This window comes from Sinocyclocheilus grahami, unplaced genomic scaffold (genome assembly GCF_001515645.1).
Source record: "Sinocyclocheilus grahami isolate Dianchi unplaced genomic scaffold, SAMN03320097.WGS_v1.1 scaffold421.1, whole genome shotgun sequence".
Lineage (NCBI taxonomy): Eukaryota > Metazoa > Chordata > Actinopteri > Cypriniformes > Cyprinidae > Sinocyclocheilus > Sinocyclocheilus grahami.
This window is the reverse complement of record NW_015505600.1, coordinates 32,328-54,335: the sequence shown is the minus strand read 5'-3', so window position 1 is coordinate 54,335 and position 22,008 is coordinate 32,328. Positions and strand designations below refer to the sequence as shown.

General features: G+C 37.9%; 2 protein-coding genes and 1 long non-coding RNA gene across 5 annotated transcripts in view; 1 reads left to right on the top strand and 2 right to left on the bottom strand.

Annotated features, from left to right (window-relative positions):
- The window catches only part of spred2b (sprouty related EVH1 domain containing 2b), a 40,336-nt gene extending 35,739 nt beyond the window's left edge, over positions 1–4,597 (bottom strand). Inside the window, exon 1 of one of the 2 annotated variants that reach the window (XM_016232921.1) lies at positions 4,229–4,597. In XM_016232921.1, the coding sequence (XP_016088407.1) occupies positions 4,229–4,254 (26 nt within the window). In that variant the 5' untranslated portion in view covers positions 4,255–4,597. Of the gene's footprint in view, positions 1–2,071; positions 2,462–4,228 lie in introns of those variants that run through there. The other variant, XM_016232920.1, reaches the window with a different exon arrangement.
- Positions 4,598–13,696: 9,099 nt separating this feature from the next.
- LOC107551345 (actin-related protein 2-B) overlaps positions 13,697–22,008 on the bottom strand; it is a 25,746-nt gene continuing 17,434 nt past the window's right edge. The window contains exons 6-10 of one of the 2 annotated variants that reach the window (XR_001604756.1): positions 20,427–20,576; positions 16,775–16,920; positions 16,420–16,552; positions 14,212–14,524; positions 13,697–13,809 (exon numbers count right to left, since the gene is read on the bottom strand). Coding sequence is in view for 1 of the 2 variants with exons in the window: in XM_016232919.1 (XP_016088405.1) it covers positions 14,354–14,524; positions 16,420–16,552; positions 16,775–16,920; positions 20,427–20,576 (600 nt within the window). In the remaining variant the exon portion in view is untranslated. Of the gene's footprint in view, positions 13,810–14,172; positions 14,525–16,419; positions 16,553–16,774; positions 16,921–20,426; positions 20,577–22,008 lie in introns of those variants that run through there. The other variant, XM_016232919.1, reaches the window with a different exon arrangement.
- Positions 17,607–17,986, top strand: LOC107551346 (uncharacterized). Its single transcript, XR_001604757.1, has 2 exons — positions 17,607–17,636; positions 17,850–17,986. It is a non-coding gene; the product is annotated as an uncharacterized lncRNA (long non-coding RNA).

The window sequence follows — 22,008 nt, the reverse complement described above, 5'->3', positions numbered from 1 at the left end:
TGTCGAGATCACGAGAAAATTAAGTCGTTATAACGAGAAAACAACTCTTGTTATGTCGATATAACGAGAAAATTAAGTCGTTATAACGAGAAAACAACTCTTGTTATGTCGATATAACGAGAAAATTAAGTCGTTATAACGAGAAAACAACTCTCGTTATGTCGATATAACGAGAAAATTAAGTCGTTATAATGAGAAAACAACTCTCGTTATGTCGATATAACGAGAAAATAAGTCGTTATAACGAGAAAACAAGAAGGAAAAAAAAAATAATGCATGGCCGCTTAGAACTTCCGTAAGGCCCTAATCACGCTAGCCCCTAAATAACATGGCAGATTGTACATAAACACGTATCATGGAAACGAGTTACTGCAATTACTTTTACTTATTGCAAAATCAAACTGAACTCCGAAAGTGTGAGAAGCTTTAGGACTATTTCACTCGTTATATTTTACGTTTCGATGACATCTGTATTGTAGGGTCCCATTTTATACGAAATGTCTTTAACTACTATGTACTCAAGTAAAATAATAAATAAATCATCTATTATAATAACGATAATTATTATTATCATTGCTGTTGTTGTTTGGTACAATGCACTTACTGTGTTCACATTGTATTAAAAAACACTTTTGCTGATATCCAAGTGGGATATGGTTATGTTAGGGACAGGTTTAAGGGTCAACAGTGAAAATATAGATTACTGAATTACATGCAGGTATTTTATATGTAGATATATTATAATAATAGCATGCAAAAAATAGGTGTATTGATTGTATCAAATGATTAGTTTAAATGTTAGTACGTAGTATTTAGGGACGCTTAATATAAAGTGAGCCCTACTGTAACAGCCACAACTCTAACTAGGCTTTTTGTTGAAAATGATTACAACTTTGTAAAGGGAATAACTATAGTTATATAACCTGCCCTTAGCTACCCATGTAAGAAACCTTACATTTCTCAATATTGATAAACGTGAATAAACTCGTTATAAATGATTATTTCTCGCTCTTTTATTGTAGTAACAAGCACTGAAATAATTGCAACCTTTCATAAAAGTACAGTGTAGCGTATAATAGCTTAATGGGGGGTAATTAACTAGTAAATACGCTTGGTCACCAACTGCAAAGCAACTCCGCGTTTAGTTGCACCTGTGTGTTTGTTTAATAAGCACGCTATTGGCAAGCACGTGTGTTTTATCGCTGAAGCGATCGCTGCGGTCATGAATGGAGCGGGCTAAAGGTTACAGCTTTTATGAATGAGCGCAAACAACAGCTCCTCTGCCCTTCGCCCTTGCGTCTGACAAGCGCTGGCAGACTGACTCCGATTCATGCGCGAGGCCACTGTGTGACAGCGACTCTGTCGCGGAGGGCCAGTATATTAGGAAATAAAGCTGAGGACGTGACAGATAATGCGTGGCCTGGTGAGCTAGCCCACCTTGGAGTCGGCGAAAAACAGAAACATATGAGACGCGGAGGCGAGTTAAACTGCCTCAAACCCCCGACTCTTCGACGCACGGAACGCGTTCAGGCCCAGTTTAGCAATCATTTCTCATACATGTAGCGCGAGCCAACGTAGTCAAGCGGTGTTTTTATGAATGAAGCACTATATGCAAATGAGAACGACTCAAAGCGCCTGACAAGAAGTAACAAATGGCGGATATATCCGAGCACTGCAACAGACTTTCCAGAACCTAAAACCATCTCGGGTTTTATGACTAGCCAATGTTTAAGCAGGCTCGCTTGTTCATAAAACAAACAAACAAAATGGCTCTGCTGCGCAAAACAACATGTGACGCGTAAACACAGAGGAATGTTCGAGGAAGGGCCTTTATTAACACATTAAACCCCTTCACAAAATATGTCCGATCCACCTCCCTCCTCCTCCTCCTCCAGACTGTATCAGTCCCCCTCCGCTGACAACACCTCGCAACATTTCAACGCAAAATAGTTTAGCAAACTTTCCCAGCGCCGTCTGACTGCCTTACACCGTGAAAGATGTGACATGTGGACAAACGTCCAGAACAAAGACAAGCCCTAAAAAAAGAAGACATTTATTTCCAGGTACTTACTCGTTTGGGTGTGTGTCTTCAATCATTTTTCTCGTTTCACCTACAAAACAATCCCACAACGGGTGCTCTCTGTTCGTTCGTCATTTTCATGCCACTCTTTTCCCAATAATCCCTCACGTTTCGTTCGGCTATAGTGTGTCTTCTTGTTGCTCTCTCTCTCTCCTCTCCTCGTCTCCGATGGGTTTTCGTTTCTTTCTTTTTTTTCTTTTTTTCACTGGATCTAACCAGTTGCTGATGAAAACCTTGGAGGAGCTTGGAATAAAAGAAGGCTAAATCAGGTCCCCCGAATGATTTCCCACAGCTCGAGTGCTTCAGTGTATTTCCGAAAATCCCTTAGATGAAGCATGCGTTGATGCTGCCGAGGGTGGCCCCGACGAGCCCCATCTCTGATCACTCCATGTTGGATTATCGAGGAGCAGCAGCAGCAGCAGCAGCGCTCGCGGGGGAGGAGGAAGAGAGGAAGAGAGGAAGTCACTGCAGGCCGATAGAAGAGTCAAAATATGATCACCACAGGCTACCTAAAGAAGTGTCAGATTGTGCATACTGGCTCATTCTCACCATCGTACATTTTATATCAATGATCTGCCGGAATGCTTCACTGACTCTCTTTAAGTTGCACAAGGAAACAAAAATAAACAAAAAAAGTAAAGCAAAACAGAAACAGAAACAGAAACAGAAACAGAAACAGACTGTGTTCACATTGTATTAAAAAACACTTTTGCTGATATCCAAGTGGGATATGGTTATGTTAGGGACAGGTTTAAGGGTCAACAGTGAAAATATAGATTACTGAATTACATGCAGGTATTTTATATGTAGATATATTATAATAATAGCATGCAAAAAATAGGTGTATTGATTGTATCAAATGATTAGTTTAAATGTTAGTACGTAGTATTTAGGGACGCTTAATATAAAGTGAGCCCTACTGTAACAGCCACAACTCTAACTAGGCTTTTTGTTGAAAATGATTACAACTTTGTAAAGGGAATAACTATAGTTATATAACCTGCCCTTAGCTACCCATGTAAGAAACCTTACATTTCTCAATATTGATAAACGTGAATAAACTCGTTATAAATGATTATTTCTCGCTCTTTTATTGTAGTAACAAGCACTGAAATAATTGCAACCTTTCATAAAAGTACAGTGTAGCGTATAATAGCTTAATGGGGGGTAATTAACTAGTAAATACGCTTGGTCACCAACTGCAAAGCAACTCCGCGTTTAGTTGCACCTGTGTGTTTGTTTAATAAGCACGCTATTGGCAAGCACGTGTGTTTTATCGCTGAAGCGATCGCTGCGGTCATGAATGGAGCGGGCTAAAGGTTACAGCTTTTATGAATGAGCGCAAACAACAGCTCCTCTGCCCTTCGCCCTTGCGTCTGACAAGCGCTGGCAGACTGACTCCGATTCATGCGCGAGGCCACTGTGTGACAGCGACTCTGTCGCGGAGGGCCAGTATATTAGGAAATAAAGCTGAGGACGTGACAGATAATGCGTGGCCTGGTGAGCTAGCCCACCTTGGAGTCGGCGAAAAACAGAAACATATGAGACGCGGAGGCGAGTTAAACTGCCTCAAACCCCCGACTCTTCGACGCACGGAACGCGTTCAGGCCCAGTTTAGCAATCATTTCTCATACATGTAGCGCGAGCCAACGTAGTCAAGCGGTGTTTTTATGAATGAAGCACTATATGCAAATGAGAACGACTCAAAGCGCCTGACAAGAAGTAACAAATGGCGGATATATCCGAGCACTGCAACAGACTTTCCAGAACCTAAAACCATCTCGGGTTTTATGACTAGCCAATGTTTAAGCAGGCTCGCTTGTTCATAAAACAAACAAACAAAATGGCTCTGCTGCGCAAAACAACATGTGACGCGTAAACACAGAGGAATGTTCGAGGAAGGGCCTTTATTAACACATTAAACCCCTTCACAAAATATGTCCGATCCACCTCCCTCCTCCTCCTCCTCCAGACTGTATCAGTCCCCCTCCGCTGACAACACCTCGCAACATTTCAACGCAAAATAGTTTAGCAAACTTTCCCAGCGCCGTCTGACTGCCTTACACCGTGAAAGATGTGACATGTGGACAAACGTCCAGAACAAAGACAAGCCCTAAAAAAAGAAGACATTTATTTCCAGGTACTTACTCGTTTGGGTGTGTGTCTTCAATCATTTTTCTCGTTTCACCTACAAAACAATCCCACAACGGGTGCTCTCTGTTCGTTCGTCATTTTCATGCCACTCTTTTCCCAATAATCCCTCACGTTTCGTTCGGCTATAGTGTGTCTTCTTGTTGCTCTCTCTCTCTCCTCTCCTCGTCTCCGATGGGTTTTCGTTTCTTTCTTTTTTTTCTTTTTTTCACTGGATCTAACCAGTTGCTGATGAAAACCTTGGAGGAGCTTGGAATAAAAGAAGGCTAAATCAGGTCCCCCGAATGATTTCCCACAGCTCGAGTGCTTCAGTGTATTTCCGAAAATCCCTTAGATGAAGCATGCGTTGATGCTGCCGAGGGTGGCCCCGACGAGCTGTGGGGGGGGGGGGGGGGGGGGGATGACGTCACACCGCAGGACGGACGCCCTGTACACCCGCGGGAGTCGTTTTGCAGATCACTGTTTGGAAGAGTCAAAATATGATCACCACAGGCTACCTAAAGAAGTGTCAGATTGTGCATACTGGCTCATTCTCACCATCGTACATTTTATATCAATGATCTGCCGGAATGCTTCACTGACTCTCTTTAAGTTGCACAAGGAAACAAAAATAAACAAAAAAAGTAAAGCAAAACAGAAACAGAAACAGAAACAGAAACAGAAACAGAAACAATACAAAACAAAACAAAACAAAACAAAACAAAACAAAACAAAGCAAAGCAGAAACAAAGCAAAACTAAACAAAGCAAAGCTAAACTAAACTAAACTAAGCAAAACGAAACAAAACACAAAAAAACAAAGCAAGACCAAACAAAAACTCAAGTAAAACTGTACAGTCAGTTTATAAAATATATTTAGTACTGTGTCCTAGTTTTACATTTTACATTCATGGATTTAGGCTAGATCTGTATTATTATTATTATTAGGCCTATCATCATGATCATCTGTCACACCCCTGTGGACTGTTCATTGTGGTTTCTCCCTATATAAATATAATGATGCAAAACCGACCCAAAAACAGTTTGACTTCCGTGTTCTCCCCTCCGTTTGTTTTCCGTTTTTTCCTCAGTGTTTTTCCTTTCCATTGTGTTTACCCCATGGATCCCTTCACGCGCTCTGAATTCCTCCTTCTCCTGCTGGAGCAGGAGGGCAGGACTCTCGAGGACCATACCAGACTGTTCCTGATGGTCGCTAATGTCACCAGCTATCTGGACGACGCGCTCTGCGCTTTCTACGAGGCAAGTCTGAACGCCGAGTGCAGAGCGTGGTTGTCCGAAGTTGGTCCTCGGGAGGAATTTGCCGCCTTCGTGGAGTGGACTCCACTTCGGACCCAGAGCCCAGCCCACCATCTTCCCGTGGTATGGAACATCAGCCTGAGCCCACCGATGATGGAGAGCCATTTCCCGCTGCGAGCCAGAGCGAAGCCAAGCGACTGAGCGGAGGATTGCTTCGGATGTTGAGCCCAACCCATCAGACCAGGTGCGAGAGCCGGTGACAGTGTCCACCACGAGGGAGCAAGCCGTGGACTGTGTGAGCGACCCGCCATCGCCTCTGGACTCCTCTCCTCTGGCTGCGCCTTGTTGCTCTGTCCCACCGGCTCCGTTGGGCTCCTTCCTCCCGCCAGCTCCACCTTGGTCCTCAGTCGCTCCGGCTCCACCGCGTATCTCCAGATCTCCGCCTCCGCCTCGGTCGCCAGAGCCCTCGGCTCCACCCTGGGCCCCCGGATCCTCGGCATCCCCCTGGCTCGTTGGCTCTCCGTCTCCACCTCGGGCTCCTCCACCTGCTCCGCCGCCGTTGGTCGGCCCCCTGGAGTCGGCAGCCATCTCTCCTTCATGGCTCCTCCCACCGACGGCTCCACCGTGGGCCACTGTTATGGCTGTGGCCAGGGTCCTGCTGAGCTCCTCCTGCTCCGGGTCCCTCCTGTCTCCTCCCTGGCTCCTCCCTCCTTCGTCGCCCCCCCTGGTCTCGGTCTGCCGGCCTCCTCCCGGACATCCGTCCTCCGCCGGAGCCTCCACCTGTCATGTCTGTCTGCCAGCCCTTTGCCTTCCCCTGTCTCCATCCCACATCCACTCCTTTGTCCTCCTCCTAAGTCCCCCTCCATCCCTCCCGCTGTCTCCACGGCGCGAGGTCGCGCCTTCCTGGAGGGCGGCGATCTGTCACACCCTTGTGGACTGTTGATTGTGGTTTCTCCCTCTGTGTCCTTATTTGGGGGTTCCTGTTCTCGTTATTAGTTAATCACCTCATTGTGCTCACCTGTCTGCCCCTCGTTATCTGCCCTATATCTGTTCCTGTCTCTGGTTTGTCGGTTATTGTGAATGTTACCCTGTGTGTTGATGTCTACCCTGTCTGGATCTCCTGTTGTCATATCATTAAATATCCTTTATTTCGTCATCTTCGTCGTCCTGCCTGATCTCTGGTACACCCTGCCCGTGACATCATCATCATTATTATTTGTATTTTAAATTGAATACATTTGTTCCATATCACGTTTGCCGTACAAATGTGCTGTAAAAAAAAGTTAATTTTGCATTTAGGAGCAATAAACAATGTCTTGTTTTATTGTTATTTCTCTCAAAGATTAAAAAATAATAATCATCAGAGTATTTTTCGTTGTCATGCAGCACTTTATTTTGACTCCAAGATTATTTTTTTTGGTGAATGTTGTTGAATTTCATATAAATATTTGATGTAAAAACATATACATTTAAAAAACATAAACCCTGTTTTAATGTTTTTATAACTTTGTACTTAAGAATTAGGAATTAGAAAAGTTTTTTCTTCTTTCAGTTATTTTTATTTATTTAAATAGAATTGGAACATCAATAAAATCTGTAATTTAATATGGATGTGCTTGGCTTCTTGATCCTCAGTAAAATGAATAAAAACAGTGCATCATAACATAAAAAGAAAAATCGTGTCTTTTGGTCTTTCTTTTAGTGAATGGGTATACACATCATTGAACAGTTGAAACCTCTTCAAATAAACCATGCACAGCTAGTTACAGCAAAAACGTACATAAACTGGATATTATCCATGACTTCAGATTCCACATATTTCTGAATTCGCCTATCTTTTTTTCATGTTTTTTGTTTTGTCCAACTTATGTGAGCAGTGATCTCTAACGTTGCACATCAACAAAGGCTTTTTAAGTGCTACTTTAGCGCATCACTTCCTCTAAAAAGTGTAATCAGGGTCAAAGGTGGACAGCACAGACTCCTTATCTGTGTAACTTCTGACTCGGAGGGAAAGCTGAGGATTAGACATGCTTTGATCAAGGGACTGGAGAGGTATTTTGAGAGCTGAGGGCTACGGTCACCAGTGAGTGTCCAAATTCCTTACTGATCACTTTAAATCAGGGCTTCCTTAGAAGCACAATGACTTACAGAGAGAGCTGCCAGCACTGGCCCATAAGCACCGTTTGGAAATCTTATCCAAGTATCTCAGATACCATAAAGTAATCAGGAAGGTGCTTTTTTCAGGCCATATACACTTCGAAACTTCGACAATAGTTAACTACCTTGGTTATCACGATCAACAATTGCTGTGATTTCAGTCATACTTCATGATAAGAACACCATTGTGATGCCTTCCTCATGATCATGAGACATTTCACCACTGACAGTCCCAAGCGCTCATTGGTGGCTATACGGCAAATGTTTGATCACCGGAAATCTGGTAAAACATTTACAGAAAGTTAAATTGTCCTCTTTTTGGATTTGAGTGTGGATTGGGGTAATAAAAAAGTACAGATCACAGCAAAAAAAAAAAAAAAAAGAAGAAAAGAGAAAAAAGACCCACTCACATAAATTGTGCTTGGCACTGGATACAAATATTTTAAATGATAGATGGTGTCTCAAATATATGCACGAGACAATAAGAAGCAGATACCTCAATTATCAACGTTTTTGTTTATGTAATATATGTGACCCTGGAGCACAAAACCAGTCTTAAGTCGCTGGGGTATATTTGTAGCAATAGCCAAAAATACATTGTATGGGTCAAAATTATTGTTTTTTCTTTTATGCCAAAAAATCATTAGGATATTAAGTAAAGATCATTTTCCATGAAGATATTTTGTACATTTCCTACTGTAAATCAAATTCCTACAGTAACAATTCCTACCGTATATCAAAACCTAATTTTTGATTAGTAACATGTATTGCTAAGAACTTCATTTGGACAACTTAAAAGGTGATTTTCTCAATATTTAGATTTTTTTGCACCCTCAGATTCCAGATATTCAAATAGTTGTATTTCGGCCAAATATTGTTTTGTCCTAACAAACCATACATCAATGGAAAGCTTATTTATTCAGATTTCAGATGATGTATAAATCTCAATTTTGAAAAATGGACCCTTATAACGGCACTGTAAAAAAAAAAGCAGTAAAATTTACGGTAAAAACCGGCAGCTGTGGTTGCCGGAATTTTACTGTAAAAAATACGGTAGCAACATTTTAGGTTTTACGGTTTTAACTTAAATACCGTAATTTGATTTTAAATAACTGATATAATGTTAATATACCAACCTATTGAAGTACTGAAATCTGTTTTGTACCTTTGTAATACACTGATAACCACCAAATGCAGGTGGTGACGAGAAAATCACATGATGAAGCAAAGCCCATCACAAGCAGCTTTTAAATAATAACATATATAGAAGGTGCACAGTGTCATTCACACAAACGTTAAACACCATCACGGTAACACACATGAAACTGAAATAATGCAATGAACATTAATTTAACAACATTAGGTGTAACGCACAACCATAATATACAAAACTGATAAGAAAAAACTAAGAAGAAACATAGTTATTTCAACAAAAAAACATCAAATTTGAAATGTAACGCAGGGAATTCTGGGAATGTCAATTTACGGTTATTCACTGTAAATTATACGGTCTTTTTCCACTTACAAAACGGTATACTACCGTAAAATTAATGTCCAATACATGTAATGTCCAATACAGTTTTTCACCGTATATATAGTAGGGGAATTTACCGTTAACCATTTAACAGGTTCTTACTGTAGCATTTTTACAGTCTTTTACCGTTAAATTCAAGGTAATTTTTTTACAGTGTGGTCCAGGGTCACATATGAATGTCCAAAAACAATCGTCCCAAACAATATTATCTGATTTACTTTCTAACCTTATTTACATAAAACAGCATTAGTCAAATAAAAGCAACTGTCTGACTGATATTGCAGAAGATTGTTTATTATTATTTTATTCTTTGCCAGACACAGCACTGCAAGAGAAAATGAATAAAAAAGTAAAAAAACAGCAATAATTACAATAACAAAGGGACTAATAGAATTCAAACAAATCCCATCTTCTTAATATATATATATATTTATATTGAGATGTGTATATATATATATATATATATATATATATATATATATATTTATATTGAGATGTATATATATATGAGCAACATAAAACTTCAGTTGTAGCTGTTGAAACCAGTATGCTGAAGAATGCTAAAATAATTTTCAAAGGCAGACCTTGAAGAAGGTCTGCTTGATAAAAACATTAGTAAAAATCCAACAGACTCTCAGTCCAAACTCTAAAAATGCTAAATAATAAAAATACTTGTGAGTAACGCGAGCCCCTCTTGTTACTCTGGACGAACACATGACACACTGACAGACAGAAAGGTTTCCTCAGCTACAGGGCTAAAGCTCCAGCTCCAGTGTTGTAACACTGGCAGAGAACAGGGGGAAAAGTCTTTTGTTTCTGCCCTTACATTACACCCTGCTGATAACACATCTGTGTCTCTGTCACCGGACTGTCATACAGTACAACACATCCCACGGTGAACGGGGTGCGGCGAGGATTCATTACAGCTTATAATAGTCAGCAGTAATACAGACGTGATGATGGTGCCTGTCATTAACATTCGTAAGCTTTGGTGTTAAATATTGCTCTTCGCTGATTGGGTCATTTCTGTCATGCAGTACAGTCACTCTGTTGTGCGTCTGTAAAAGTCATTTCAGACACTTAAATGTCATTCATTCAAAATTAATTATTTAGACAAATGGCAGGAAACCTGCCTGACAGGTCGCTCAGAAAGGGATTGACACTTCAAAGTAATTGTTTGTGATTTTGATCATATCATATCATGACTTCTGTCATGTTCTGTAGTTAAAACCATAAATTACAAAGCATCACAGACTTCAGTAAATTAACTGCTAATATTTAAAGATGCTTGTGCTGCGGGTTTGCTACAAAAACGATGCCGCTTCCTAAACGATGACGTCAGTAAGGAACTAGCGTTTTGTTAGTTCAGCAGATAATGGAAAAGACTAACAGGATGGAAAATGAAAATGTTTAGTTTAAAACATTTCAAAAATTCAAAATGACTATTTCTAAATAAAATTGATAAGGTTTTCCATGCTAGAAGTGCAGCACTCAAGTACAAGGTAAAAACAATAACTTCTGCTTAAAGGCCCGTTCACACCAAGGACGATAACTATAACGATAAAGATATAGCTCTAAAAATCGTTCTCAATATTAAAGAATAGCAGAGTCCACACCACAGCTATACCGATAAAGACAGAGAAACAATATCATTGGAATCCTTTTCAGAAAATTTTTTTCAGCTGATGAACGATACAAACATTTACAGCCAATCAGAATCAATCCTGCTGTAACAAGCTCGAGAATTTAAAGCGGCAGACGCGCGTGTGCTTAGAATAAACAGACGATATCGTTCGCTGGTGTGTGGACGCTAATATCGTTATCTTTATAGTTATCGTCCTTGGTGTGAACGGGGCTTTACACAGTAAAAGTGGTGAAATGAACAAAAACATCCATGTACACTTCATCATGATGCTGCAAAAACTAAAATTAATATGAATTTAATCTTTAAATCAGTTTCAATTTTTATTCAAGATATACATTTATAATTTGTCCTTTATAGTACACACTACCGTTCAAAAGTTTGCAAGATTGGTCAGTAGGATTTAATTTTTTTGATTTATTTTTTTGATAGAAATTAATACTTATATATAGGACACATTATATTGATTAAAAGTGACAGTAAAGACTTTTACATAATTACGAAAACTAAAAAAAAAATGTTTTATTCATCAAAGAATCTTGAAAACAATCCTGTATCATGGTTTCCACAAAAACAAAAACAGCAAAATGGTTTTCAACATTGATAATAATCAGAAATGTTTCTTAATCAGCAAATCAGCATATTACAATGAATGATTTCTGAAGGATCATGTGACACTGAAGACTGGAGTAATGATGCTGAAAATTCATCTCTGATCACTGAAATAAATTACATTTTAAAATATAATAAAACCGAATTATTTTAAATTTTATTAACATTTCACAAAATTATATATTTTACTGTATTTCTGATCAAATAACTGCAGCCTTGGTGAGCAGAAAATACTATTTATAAAATCTTTGCGACCCCAAACTTTTGAATGGTAGTATATATAATTATATATTAATGATATAAATTATATTTATATTCTACATTATATGAAGGGGACTGAAGAAAATGTACTGCAAAGCAGGAATGACCTGATCGCCACTACTGCTGTGCCAACAGCACACAAACATATGTGACCCTGGACCACAAAACAGTCATAAGAGTCAATAAGCTTTCCATTGATGTATGGTTTGTTAGGATAGGACAATATTTGGTCGAGATACAACTATTTAAAAACCTAGAATCTGAGGGTGCAAAAAAATCTAAATATTGAGAAAATCACCTTTAAAGTTATCCAAATGAAGTTCTTAGCAATGCATATTACTAATCAAAAATTAGTTTAGAAATTTAGAAAATGTCTTCATGGAACATGATCTTTACTTAATATCCTAATGATTTTTTGGCATAAAAGAAAAATCGATCATTTTGGCCCATACTATGTATTGTTGGCTATTGCTACAAATATACTCGTGCTACTTATGACATGCAGTACAGTCACTCTGTTGTGCGTCTGTAAAAGTCATTTCAGACACTTAAATGTCATTCATTCAAAATTAATTATTTAGACAAATGGCAGGAAACCTGCCTGACAGGTCGCTCAGAAAGGGATTGACACTTCAAAGTAATTGTTTGTGATTTTGATCATATCATATCATGACTTCTGTCATGTTCTGTAGTTAAAACCATAAATTACAAAGCATCACAGACTTCAGTAAATTAACTGCTAATATTTAAAGATGCTTGTGCTGCGGGTTTGCTACAAAAACGATGCCGCTTCCTAAACGATGACGTCAGTAAGGAACTAGCGTTTTGTTAGTTCAGCAGATAATGGAAAAGACTAACAGGATGGAAAATGAAAATGTTTAGTTTAAAACATTTCAAAAATTCAAAATGACTATTTCTAAATAAAATTGATAAGGTTTTCCATGCTAGAAGTGCAGCACTCAAGTACAAGGTAAAAACAATAACTTCTGCTTAAAGGCCCGTTCACACCAAGGACGATAACTATAACGATAAAGATATAGCTCTAAAAATCGTTCTCAATATTAAAGAATAGCAGAGTCCACACCACAGCTATACCGATAAAGACAGAGAAACAATATCATTGGAATCCTTTTCAGAAAATTTTTTTCAGCTGATGAACGATACAAACATTTACAGCCAATCAGAATCAATCCTGCTGTAACAAGCTCGAGAATTTAAAGCGGCAGACGCGCGTGTGCTTAGAATAAACAGACGATATCGTTCGCTGGTGTGTGGACGCTAATATCGTTATCTTTATAGTTATCGTCCTTGGTGTGAACGGGGCTTTACACAGTAAAAGTGGTGAAATGAACAAAAACATCCATGTACACTTCATCATGATGCTGCAAAAACTAAAATTAATATGAATTTAATCTTTAAATCAGTTTCAATTTTTATTCAAGATATACATTTATAATTTGTCCTTTATAGTACACACTACCGTTCAAAAGTTTGCAAGATTGGTCAGTAGGATTTAATTTTTTTGATTTATTTTTTTGATAGAAATTAATACTTATATATAGGACACATTATATTGATTAAAAGTGACAGTAAAGACTTTTACATAATTACGAAAACTAAAAAAAAAATGTTTTATTCATCAAAGAATCTTGAAAACAATCCTGTATCATGGTTTCCACAAAAACAAAAACAGCAAAATGGTTTTCAACATTGATAATAATCAGAAATGTTTCTTAATCAGCAAATCAGCATATTACAATGAATGATTTCTGAAGGATCATGTGACACTGAAGACTGGAGTAATGATGCTGAAAATTCATCTCTGATCACTGAAATAAATTACATTTTAAAATATAATAAAACCGAATTATTTTAAATTTTATTAACATTTCACAAAATTATATATTTTACTGTATTTCTGATCAAATAACTGCAGCCTTGGTGAGCAGAAAATACTATTTATAAAATCTTTGCGACCCCAAACTTTTGAATGGTAGTATATATAATTATATATTAATGATATAAATTATATTTATATTCTACATTATATGAAGGGGACTGAAGAAAATGTACTGCAAAGCAGGAATGACCTGATCGCCACTACTGCTGTGCCAACAGCACACAAACATATGTGACCCTGGACCACAAAACAGTCATAAGAGTCAATAAGCTTTCCATTGATGTATGGTTTGTTAGGATAGGACAATATTTGGTCGAGATACAACTATTTAAAAACCTAGAATCTGAGGGTGCAAAAAAATCTAAATATTGAGAAAATCACCTTTAAAGTTATCCAAATGAAGTTCTTAGCAATGCATATTACTAATCAAAAATTAGTTTAGAAATTTAGAAAATGTCTTCATGGAACATGATCTTTACTTAATATCCTAATGATTTTTTGGCATAAAAGAAAAATCGATCATTTTGGCCCATACTATGTATTGTTGGCTATTGCTACAAATATACTCGTGCTACTTATGACTGTTTACTACTTATGACTGGTTTTGTGCTCCAGGGTCACACATGTCAGTGCAGTGACAGAGGACCAAACAAAACACAATAGAAAACCACCAGCACCCTTCATAATCCAAACCCATAAATCCCCACCCCATGACACGATTCACTGGCAGAACAGGCTGATGTAAAAGAGACGCCGGGGTCGTGGGATGTTTTTTCCGTGTTTATCTGACGGTGACGCCCAGCTTCTCCAGAACGCGCACGCCCTTTTCCTGATACTCCTCCCGCGTCAGCCAGAAGTTGTCCTTGTCTTTCATGATGTCAGCCAGCACCGCCCCACCCAGAAACACCATGTGCTTGCGGCGGGGAGGGTCCTCGATCCGGATCTTGAATTTCTATGGGGGTATTAAATAGACAGCGTGACCAGAATTTCAGGGGAGTGGAACAGAACGGACACTGACCCACATACGAGCGAACGCTCTGAATGGATCTCTTTAATACTCATAAAAAGCACACTGTCCGCTTGGGAATCGAGCGGCAGACCCAAATGGGAGAATAATGAGGTGTACGGTGTATGCGGAGCCCGTGTTCAGACCCTGAACGGGATATAAACAGGTGGCTGAAAGGGTCTCATGGAGGCCTTCGTGTAAAGTCGATTGCTTTTTAATTTGCCTTAAACACAATTTGGGGATAAGCAGACAGACATGCCGCTCGACCGTATCGGGCATGCCATCTGTAATTGATCAGCTATATATAGAGGGCCGACATGCGGCCCACTCGGAGGCTCCCCAAAATGCTTTTCCAGGCCAATGGCCAGGTTTTAAATGAGATGGAGCTCAGCTGGGCAGTCTGGGGCGTCCTGTGTAACCGAGGCGGTTTGGTGGTGTGATGCAGCCCCACCTGCTGGTGCACAGGAGGCATTATGACACATCTGAGTGTTTTTAAATACTCTCTTCTGTCCCAGCTTAACCCTATAAAGCCTACTGTATCATATTTGATAAGCAAATTTCAAGTGTCTAAAAGCTGAAAAATCTGTAATCTACTACATGCCTTGACAGATTACATTTTTTTTTTTTTTACAAGTAAAAGGCCTTTTAGTATAATTGTATAGAGAGGTTGTGGTTCGCATATCATGTAAATGTAAGAATAACCTTTATAGTGTTAGTAATATTTCACTATGAACATTTACTGGACTGAAGAAACTTAGGTTGATTTGATATTACACATTATTTACATTTTTTATTAAAAATCAATCGTCATTGTATTGCACTGCATTATATGTTTTGCCTCACACTATAGACTTTTGATCATAAAACTAAGCATTTAAATATCATCTTACAATGACATATTATTTGGAGATACAGTCAAACCAAAAATTATTCAGACACCTTCAGCATTTCTCACATTATCGCAGTTTATTCGCTATAGTTTAGAAGATGGTAATAAAATATGACAAGATCTCAGAGTTAAACTGTGTCAGAACAAATGCATCTTGATAATGTCATTCAACTTTGATAGAAAGACATGTAATGAATTCGGTTGAATAGCTGTCAGTGGTTAAATTTAGGTCAACCAGTTACTAAGCAATGCTTCATTTTGTTCAGTCTGTGGTGTAAAAAAGGTTGCATTAGAAATGAAAGAAAAACACTTAAGCAAAACATGGTCAGGTCAAAGTGTCTGAATAATTTTTGGTCCCAAATTGTTATCAATTTTACTGGTAGTCCACTGTATGGAGAATTTTTGGGTATAATATGTCACAGCTTACTTTATTTTGCTATCCTCACTTACATAAATGAACTATAGTGTCCTGCACCCACTAGTAAAAAAATATCAAAAATTACATCTGGTGTGTGAATAATTTTTGGTTTGACTGTATAGAGAGAAAACTGACATCTATATGCATTTTATGTAAGTACTTTCATTGATTTATATGACAAGCTATGAGAAGTTCCTACTTTTTGGCCATATAAATATAAGCAACTCCACTAAATTTTGCTCAATTTAGGCCTCTGAATGATTTTTCCTCCTTCAGTATGATATGTGACACTCACCAAAAATACAGACTTACTTCAAACTTTTTTTTAAAGCAACTATAGTGAACTATACGTAAACCATCTTTACATTGATTTAAACACTGACTCTTTGCCACTTTCACAATGTTGCTAAATCATTGTGAATAATCACTATATCACACAGCCCTACTTGCGAAGAAGTTCAAACTTAGATGCAAATAGGCTATTTCTGTCTGCTGGGTGACACGTTTACACGTGCATAGAAATGGCTAACTTACCGAGAGCTTGTCAACATCACCCTTCAGTACCCGCTCTAGATAAAGCTGTTTAAGTTCCCTCTCTAGTCGAGAGGGCAGACCAGGGTACATGGTGGATCCTCCTGACAGAACAATGTGTTTATAGAACTCGGCCCTGAGGGACAGAGACAGAAAGAGAAGGGAAGCACAAATAAAAACACACAGTGAGCTTCACTGATACTGGAGGGGTGAAGGGTGAAGTTACTGAAACGACAAGACGATCTTTAGATGATGCTTTGTTTATTTTAGTGTCACATAATGAGTGTCACATAACTGTGTAGTGTATACTGGAGGGAGGATCCTACCAGCAACTGGTAGGTGTGGAATTAGAGCTCACCTGGTGTCAATGTCTGCTGCTTGAATGGTGTTGAAGAGAAGCTCAGCCACTCCGACCCCTTCCACGTTAATGAGGTGGGGCTGGAACAGAGCTTCTGGGGCCTCGAACCGCTCCCCTCCTACCTTAATAACCCGGCCATCAGGGAGCTGGAGAACAGAGAATATGAAAAAAGTTTAAGACTTTAAATCAGTCACCCTGCCATTCAGTGCTGGGTGTTACTGTAATTAAATTACTTATCCACTGAAAAAAGTAAAGTCAGGGATTCCTGTTCATTTTTAGATCATTTAATTGCAGTTACATACTATAAATAATTTCAACAGTTCTAAAATCAATATTGAATTTGAAATCTGAATTTACGGTCTAAAGACAAAATTGAATGCAGCGTCTTTAACCCTCTGCACGCCGGTGCGTTCACTTTCAGTTTTTCCTGATTCACAGAGAAACCTAAATACTCAGATACAGATAAGACTAAAATCAATCGAATCTAAAAAGGGCCTACTTTTATTTGTGTACACTGACAATAACAACAAAACATTGTGCTTTTGTAAAATAAACAAAACAAACAGGGTGCGCTTTCTGCCGTCTTGGTCTCCGTGAGCAACTTTCTACGCATCACAAACTCAGCGAATACTTGACACGGAGACATGAGAAATATGTCTATAGAAAGCTTGAAGTGTCTTCTTTTAAATTAACGAATTCAAATCGAAAACGAATATTCTCTGATTATGTAACCCATATGAAACTAAAGCGAGGTGCAGTCTTTCCCGTATCTGAAAGCTTGAAGTGTCTACTTTTAAATGAATGAATTAAAATCGAAAACGAATATTATCCAATTATGTAATCTGTATGAAACTAAAGCGAGGTACAGTCTTTACCGTATCTGAAAGCTTGAAGTGTCTACTTTTAAATGAATGAATTCAAATCGAAAACGAATATTCCTAATTATGTCATACGTATGAAACTAAAGTGAGGTACAGTCTTTACCGTATCTGAAAGCTTGAAGTGTCTATTTTTAAATTAACAAATTCAAATCGAAAACGAATATTCCTGATTATGTAATCCATATGAAAGCGAGGTACAGTCTTTCCCGTATCTGAGCTCTTTATATGCAGTCACCTGCGTGCAAACGCCCTCACCTAGATACAAAAAATAGATTAAAAAAAAAATCAAGATTCATCTAATTTTCATTGTTTTTGAAAGAAGACCTGCTATGAGGAATAAGCCGGAATTTACCTCAGAAGAACAGCGCGATCTGACGCGGCTTTATTCAGTGGAGGAGATCGTTTCTGTAATTTATTCTTACCTACATTAGTTAACGGATTTTACCAGTTGGGCTTTTCCTGAACATCTTGCCAAACTGAAATGTATTGTAGAACTTTTCTTAAGCTTTTTTGTTATTTTGCAGAGTATTTCTATCTGTTAACCAAAGAAGGTTACAAATTTTCATTGTTTTTGAAAGAAGACCTGCTATGAGGAATAAGCCGGAATTTACCTCAGAAGAACAGCGCGATCTGACGCGGCTTTATTCAGTGGAGGAGATCGTTTCTGTAATTTATTCTTACCTACATTAGTTAACGGATTTTACCAGTTGGGCTTTTCCTGAACATCTTGCCAAACTGAAATGTATTGTAGAACTTTTCTTAAGCTTTTTTGTTATTTTGCAGAGTATTTCTATCTGTTAACCAAAGAAGGTTACATTTTTATAAAAATGTTTAAGTATTACAGATGTTTTAAAGCTAAAAGGCTAAACTATTCTATGTTTGACTCAAATTGAAGTATAAAGAGTTTAATTTATATTGTCTATGCTTTAAGTTTTATAGGGATTTTAAGATGTAGCCTAATTAGCGATTTGAATTAAGTTACTTATTGAGTAACTAAACTACTTTTCAGACAGAGTAATTAAATACAATATTGATGATGTAATTAGTAATAGAAATTAATTACTTTTTGAAAGTAACTTACCCAACACTGCTGCCAATTCATAAATATAAAGAGCTTTATTGAACATTTAAATAGGGCTGCCAATACTTTAAAAAGTCACAAAAAACTTCTGATGCTATTGCTGCTTATATAAAATGACTGCTTCCCTAAAGCCGTCATTAGATGAGATTTCCAATCCACCATTATTTTTTATTAATATCCCTTTTAGTCCCTTATGCTCACCAAGGCTGCATTTATTTGATCAAAAATGCATTAAAACAGTAATGTTATGAAATATTATTACAATTAAAAATAACTGTTTTCTATGTGAATATAATTTAAAATGTCATTTACTCCTGTGATGCAAAGCTGAATTTTCAGCATCATTACTCCAGTCTTAAGTGTCACAATGTACTTCAGAAATCATTCTACTATGCTGATTTGCAGCTCAAGAAACATTTATTATTTTTATCAATGTTGAAAACAATTGTGCTGCTTAATATTTTATGCAAACTATATCTTTTTTTCAGGATTCTTTGAGAAAATCATAATAAAAAAGCATTTATTTGAAATACAATTGTTGTGAAACAATTTAAAAGTCTTTACAGTCACTTATCTGAATAAAAATATTAATTTATTTACTATTATCAGTGATGAAAACTGTTGTGCTGCTTACATTTTTTGCGGAAACTGTGGTATATATATTTTAGGATTCTCTGGTGAATTTAAAGTTCAAAATAACTTTTTTTTTAAAAACAGAAAACCTATTGTAAGATAACATAAATTACTTTAATGTCACATTTGATTTATTTAATGCATCCATCTTAGTGTGACTTGCATTATTAAACGGTCTACAGTGGCAACAGGACATCAGCAAGTATTTATGATTTCTGATAAGTAACCTAGCTGATAAATGCTGTGGTATATAACCACACCTCGTGTCAACATTTGTCTGGTTTCTTATCACATGCTTCACTACTTCAAATTGACCTTGATCATGAGATATTCCTGTTAGACTGGCTGCACTGAGCAAAGTCTCAGGTCTGAAGGGTAACCCACAGCCGAGCATAACCCCGATGACTAATGAGAAAATGGCCATGGGTATATAAAGAGCCCATTGAGGAGTGTCCAGAGGTCGGAAACGCAGAGCTACCCAGCTGGGGAAGGACTGTGGCCACGCAGGAAATGATGTTACATGCTGGTTAAGCAACTCCGACACCACACAGCCTTCCTTGTTTCAAAACTTGCTCGTTTGAGTCTTTCTTTTTTTAAAGAAAAGGTTTAGAAAGGAAATGACAGAAACACCACACCCATGCCTACAAACTCAGAGTAAAGAAGGACCTTTGCACAGAGCTGCCGCTGCCCCCTTGAGGCCACTCTGCTTAATCACACATCCAGCAGCCAATCAGAATCCAGCAGAGTGTGGCGTCTCACAGACAGGATGTCAAAGTGTAGACTGAAGAATTTCCCTGCTGCTAAATCCAATCCAAAGAGCATATTACCACAGAAACGCAGAACACTTATGCGTCCCGGCGGGACATTTGTGAAACCACATACTAAAAACCCCAGCCAGAAAAACGTCTGCCTCACATACTGTAACATTTGAAGTGTAACTTTCGAACATCTCAGCAAGAAGGATACTTTCACCCCGCAGGCCGTTAACACCCTTTTAGAACGCAAGCTTGTGTTAAATCGGTTCGTAAAATTCCTCCCAGTGTCACATAAAACTGACCGTGTAGGACTCCACCAATACGGTGGTCTCCAGAGCAAGCTTCTGTTCCTGCTCGATGTTGTATCCCACGTAGCAGAGGTTCTCCTTCATCATGCGTACCGTCTCGAAGTCTGCCGAATGGTTGAAGGCGTAACCTCGCAGCAAGAGCAACTGTGACAAAAACAGAAAAACATTTACCACATTTTAAGGAATATAAGTCATGTTTTGTATCATCTGAAATGTGCCGTGACTTAATTCAATCAACATTAAGCACGCAAAACATGCACAAAGCGTGCTGAACGAGAGAGGTACATGAGCCCAAGTTTATTTGCATAGCTAGGCGGTAGTTTCAGATTTGCTTTAAGAAAAATTGTTTAGGCTTGGCACTTATGTTTTAAATGAATGTAACAATAACTTATGTTTTTGTTTTATACTAATATCTTTTATTCTTGTTCTGTTCTGAATACTGATAAATTCACTTATTTTTTAATTTCTGTTTTGAATTGTGATAAAAGTAAAGGATTTGTTTGAGTGAGGGGAACTAAAATACATGTTTATCGTGTTTATAATGTCTGTTAACTTTTCATTTAATTTATCAGTATTTTACATTATTTCTGAATGTTGTAATAAAATGTGACGTAACACACCTTCTCTGTGTTTTTTCCTCAATAGTGCACTTTTGAGCCAATGCAACCTTTAAAATGTGACTTGTATTCCAAAGCAACTTATATAATTAATTTGATGTCAAGCATGCAAAACATGGACAAAGCGCACACAAGAAATATCAGTTCTAGCACTGCTAACTTGACATCGTAGCCTATTCATCAAAATCTAAGTCAACCAAACATGCAAAAAGTTACACATCTCATTTAAATTGTATGTTGTTTGTAGCAAAGGGTGCTGTTTTACCGGTAAATTGGGACACAAGTGCAGTACAACATGATAAATAATAGTTTAGCAACTAGGGATGTAACGATTCACTCAACTCACGATTCGATTCACGATTTTGATTTCACGATTCGATTTACGTTTTTTTTTTTTACAAAATGAGATTTAAGACAAATTCTAAATGAAATGTGTCCTTTTATTATTGCTTGGACAAAATACTGTACGTTTCTTTGTGAAATTGAAAAATAACACTATAATAATATACTAATATACAGTGGTGTGAAAAAGTGTTGGCCCCCTTCCTGATTTCTTATTTCTTTTTTGCATGTTTGTCACACTTTAATGTTTCAGATCATCAAACTAATTTAAATATTAGTCAAAGATAACACAAGTAAACACAACATGCAGCTTTTAAATGAAGGTTTTTATTATTAAGGGAAAACAAAATCCAAAACTACATGGCCCTGTGTGAAGAAGTGTTTGCCCCCCTGTTAAAACTGTGGTTTATCACACCTGTGTTCAATTTCTCTAGCCACACTCAGGCCTGATTACTGCCGCACCTGTTCACAATCAAGAAATCTCTTAAATAGGACCTGCCGGACAAAGTGAAGTAGCCCAAAAGATCCTCAAAAGCTAGACATCATGCAGAGATCCAAAGGTACAAATGAGAAAGTAATTGAGATCTATCAGTCTGGAAAAGGTTATAAAGCCATTT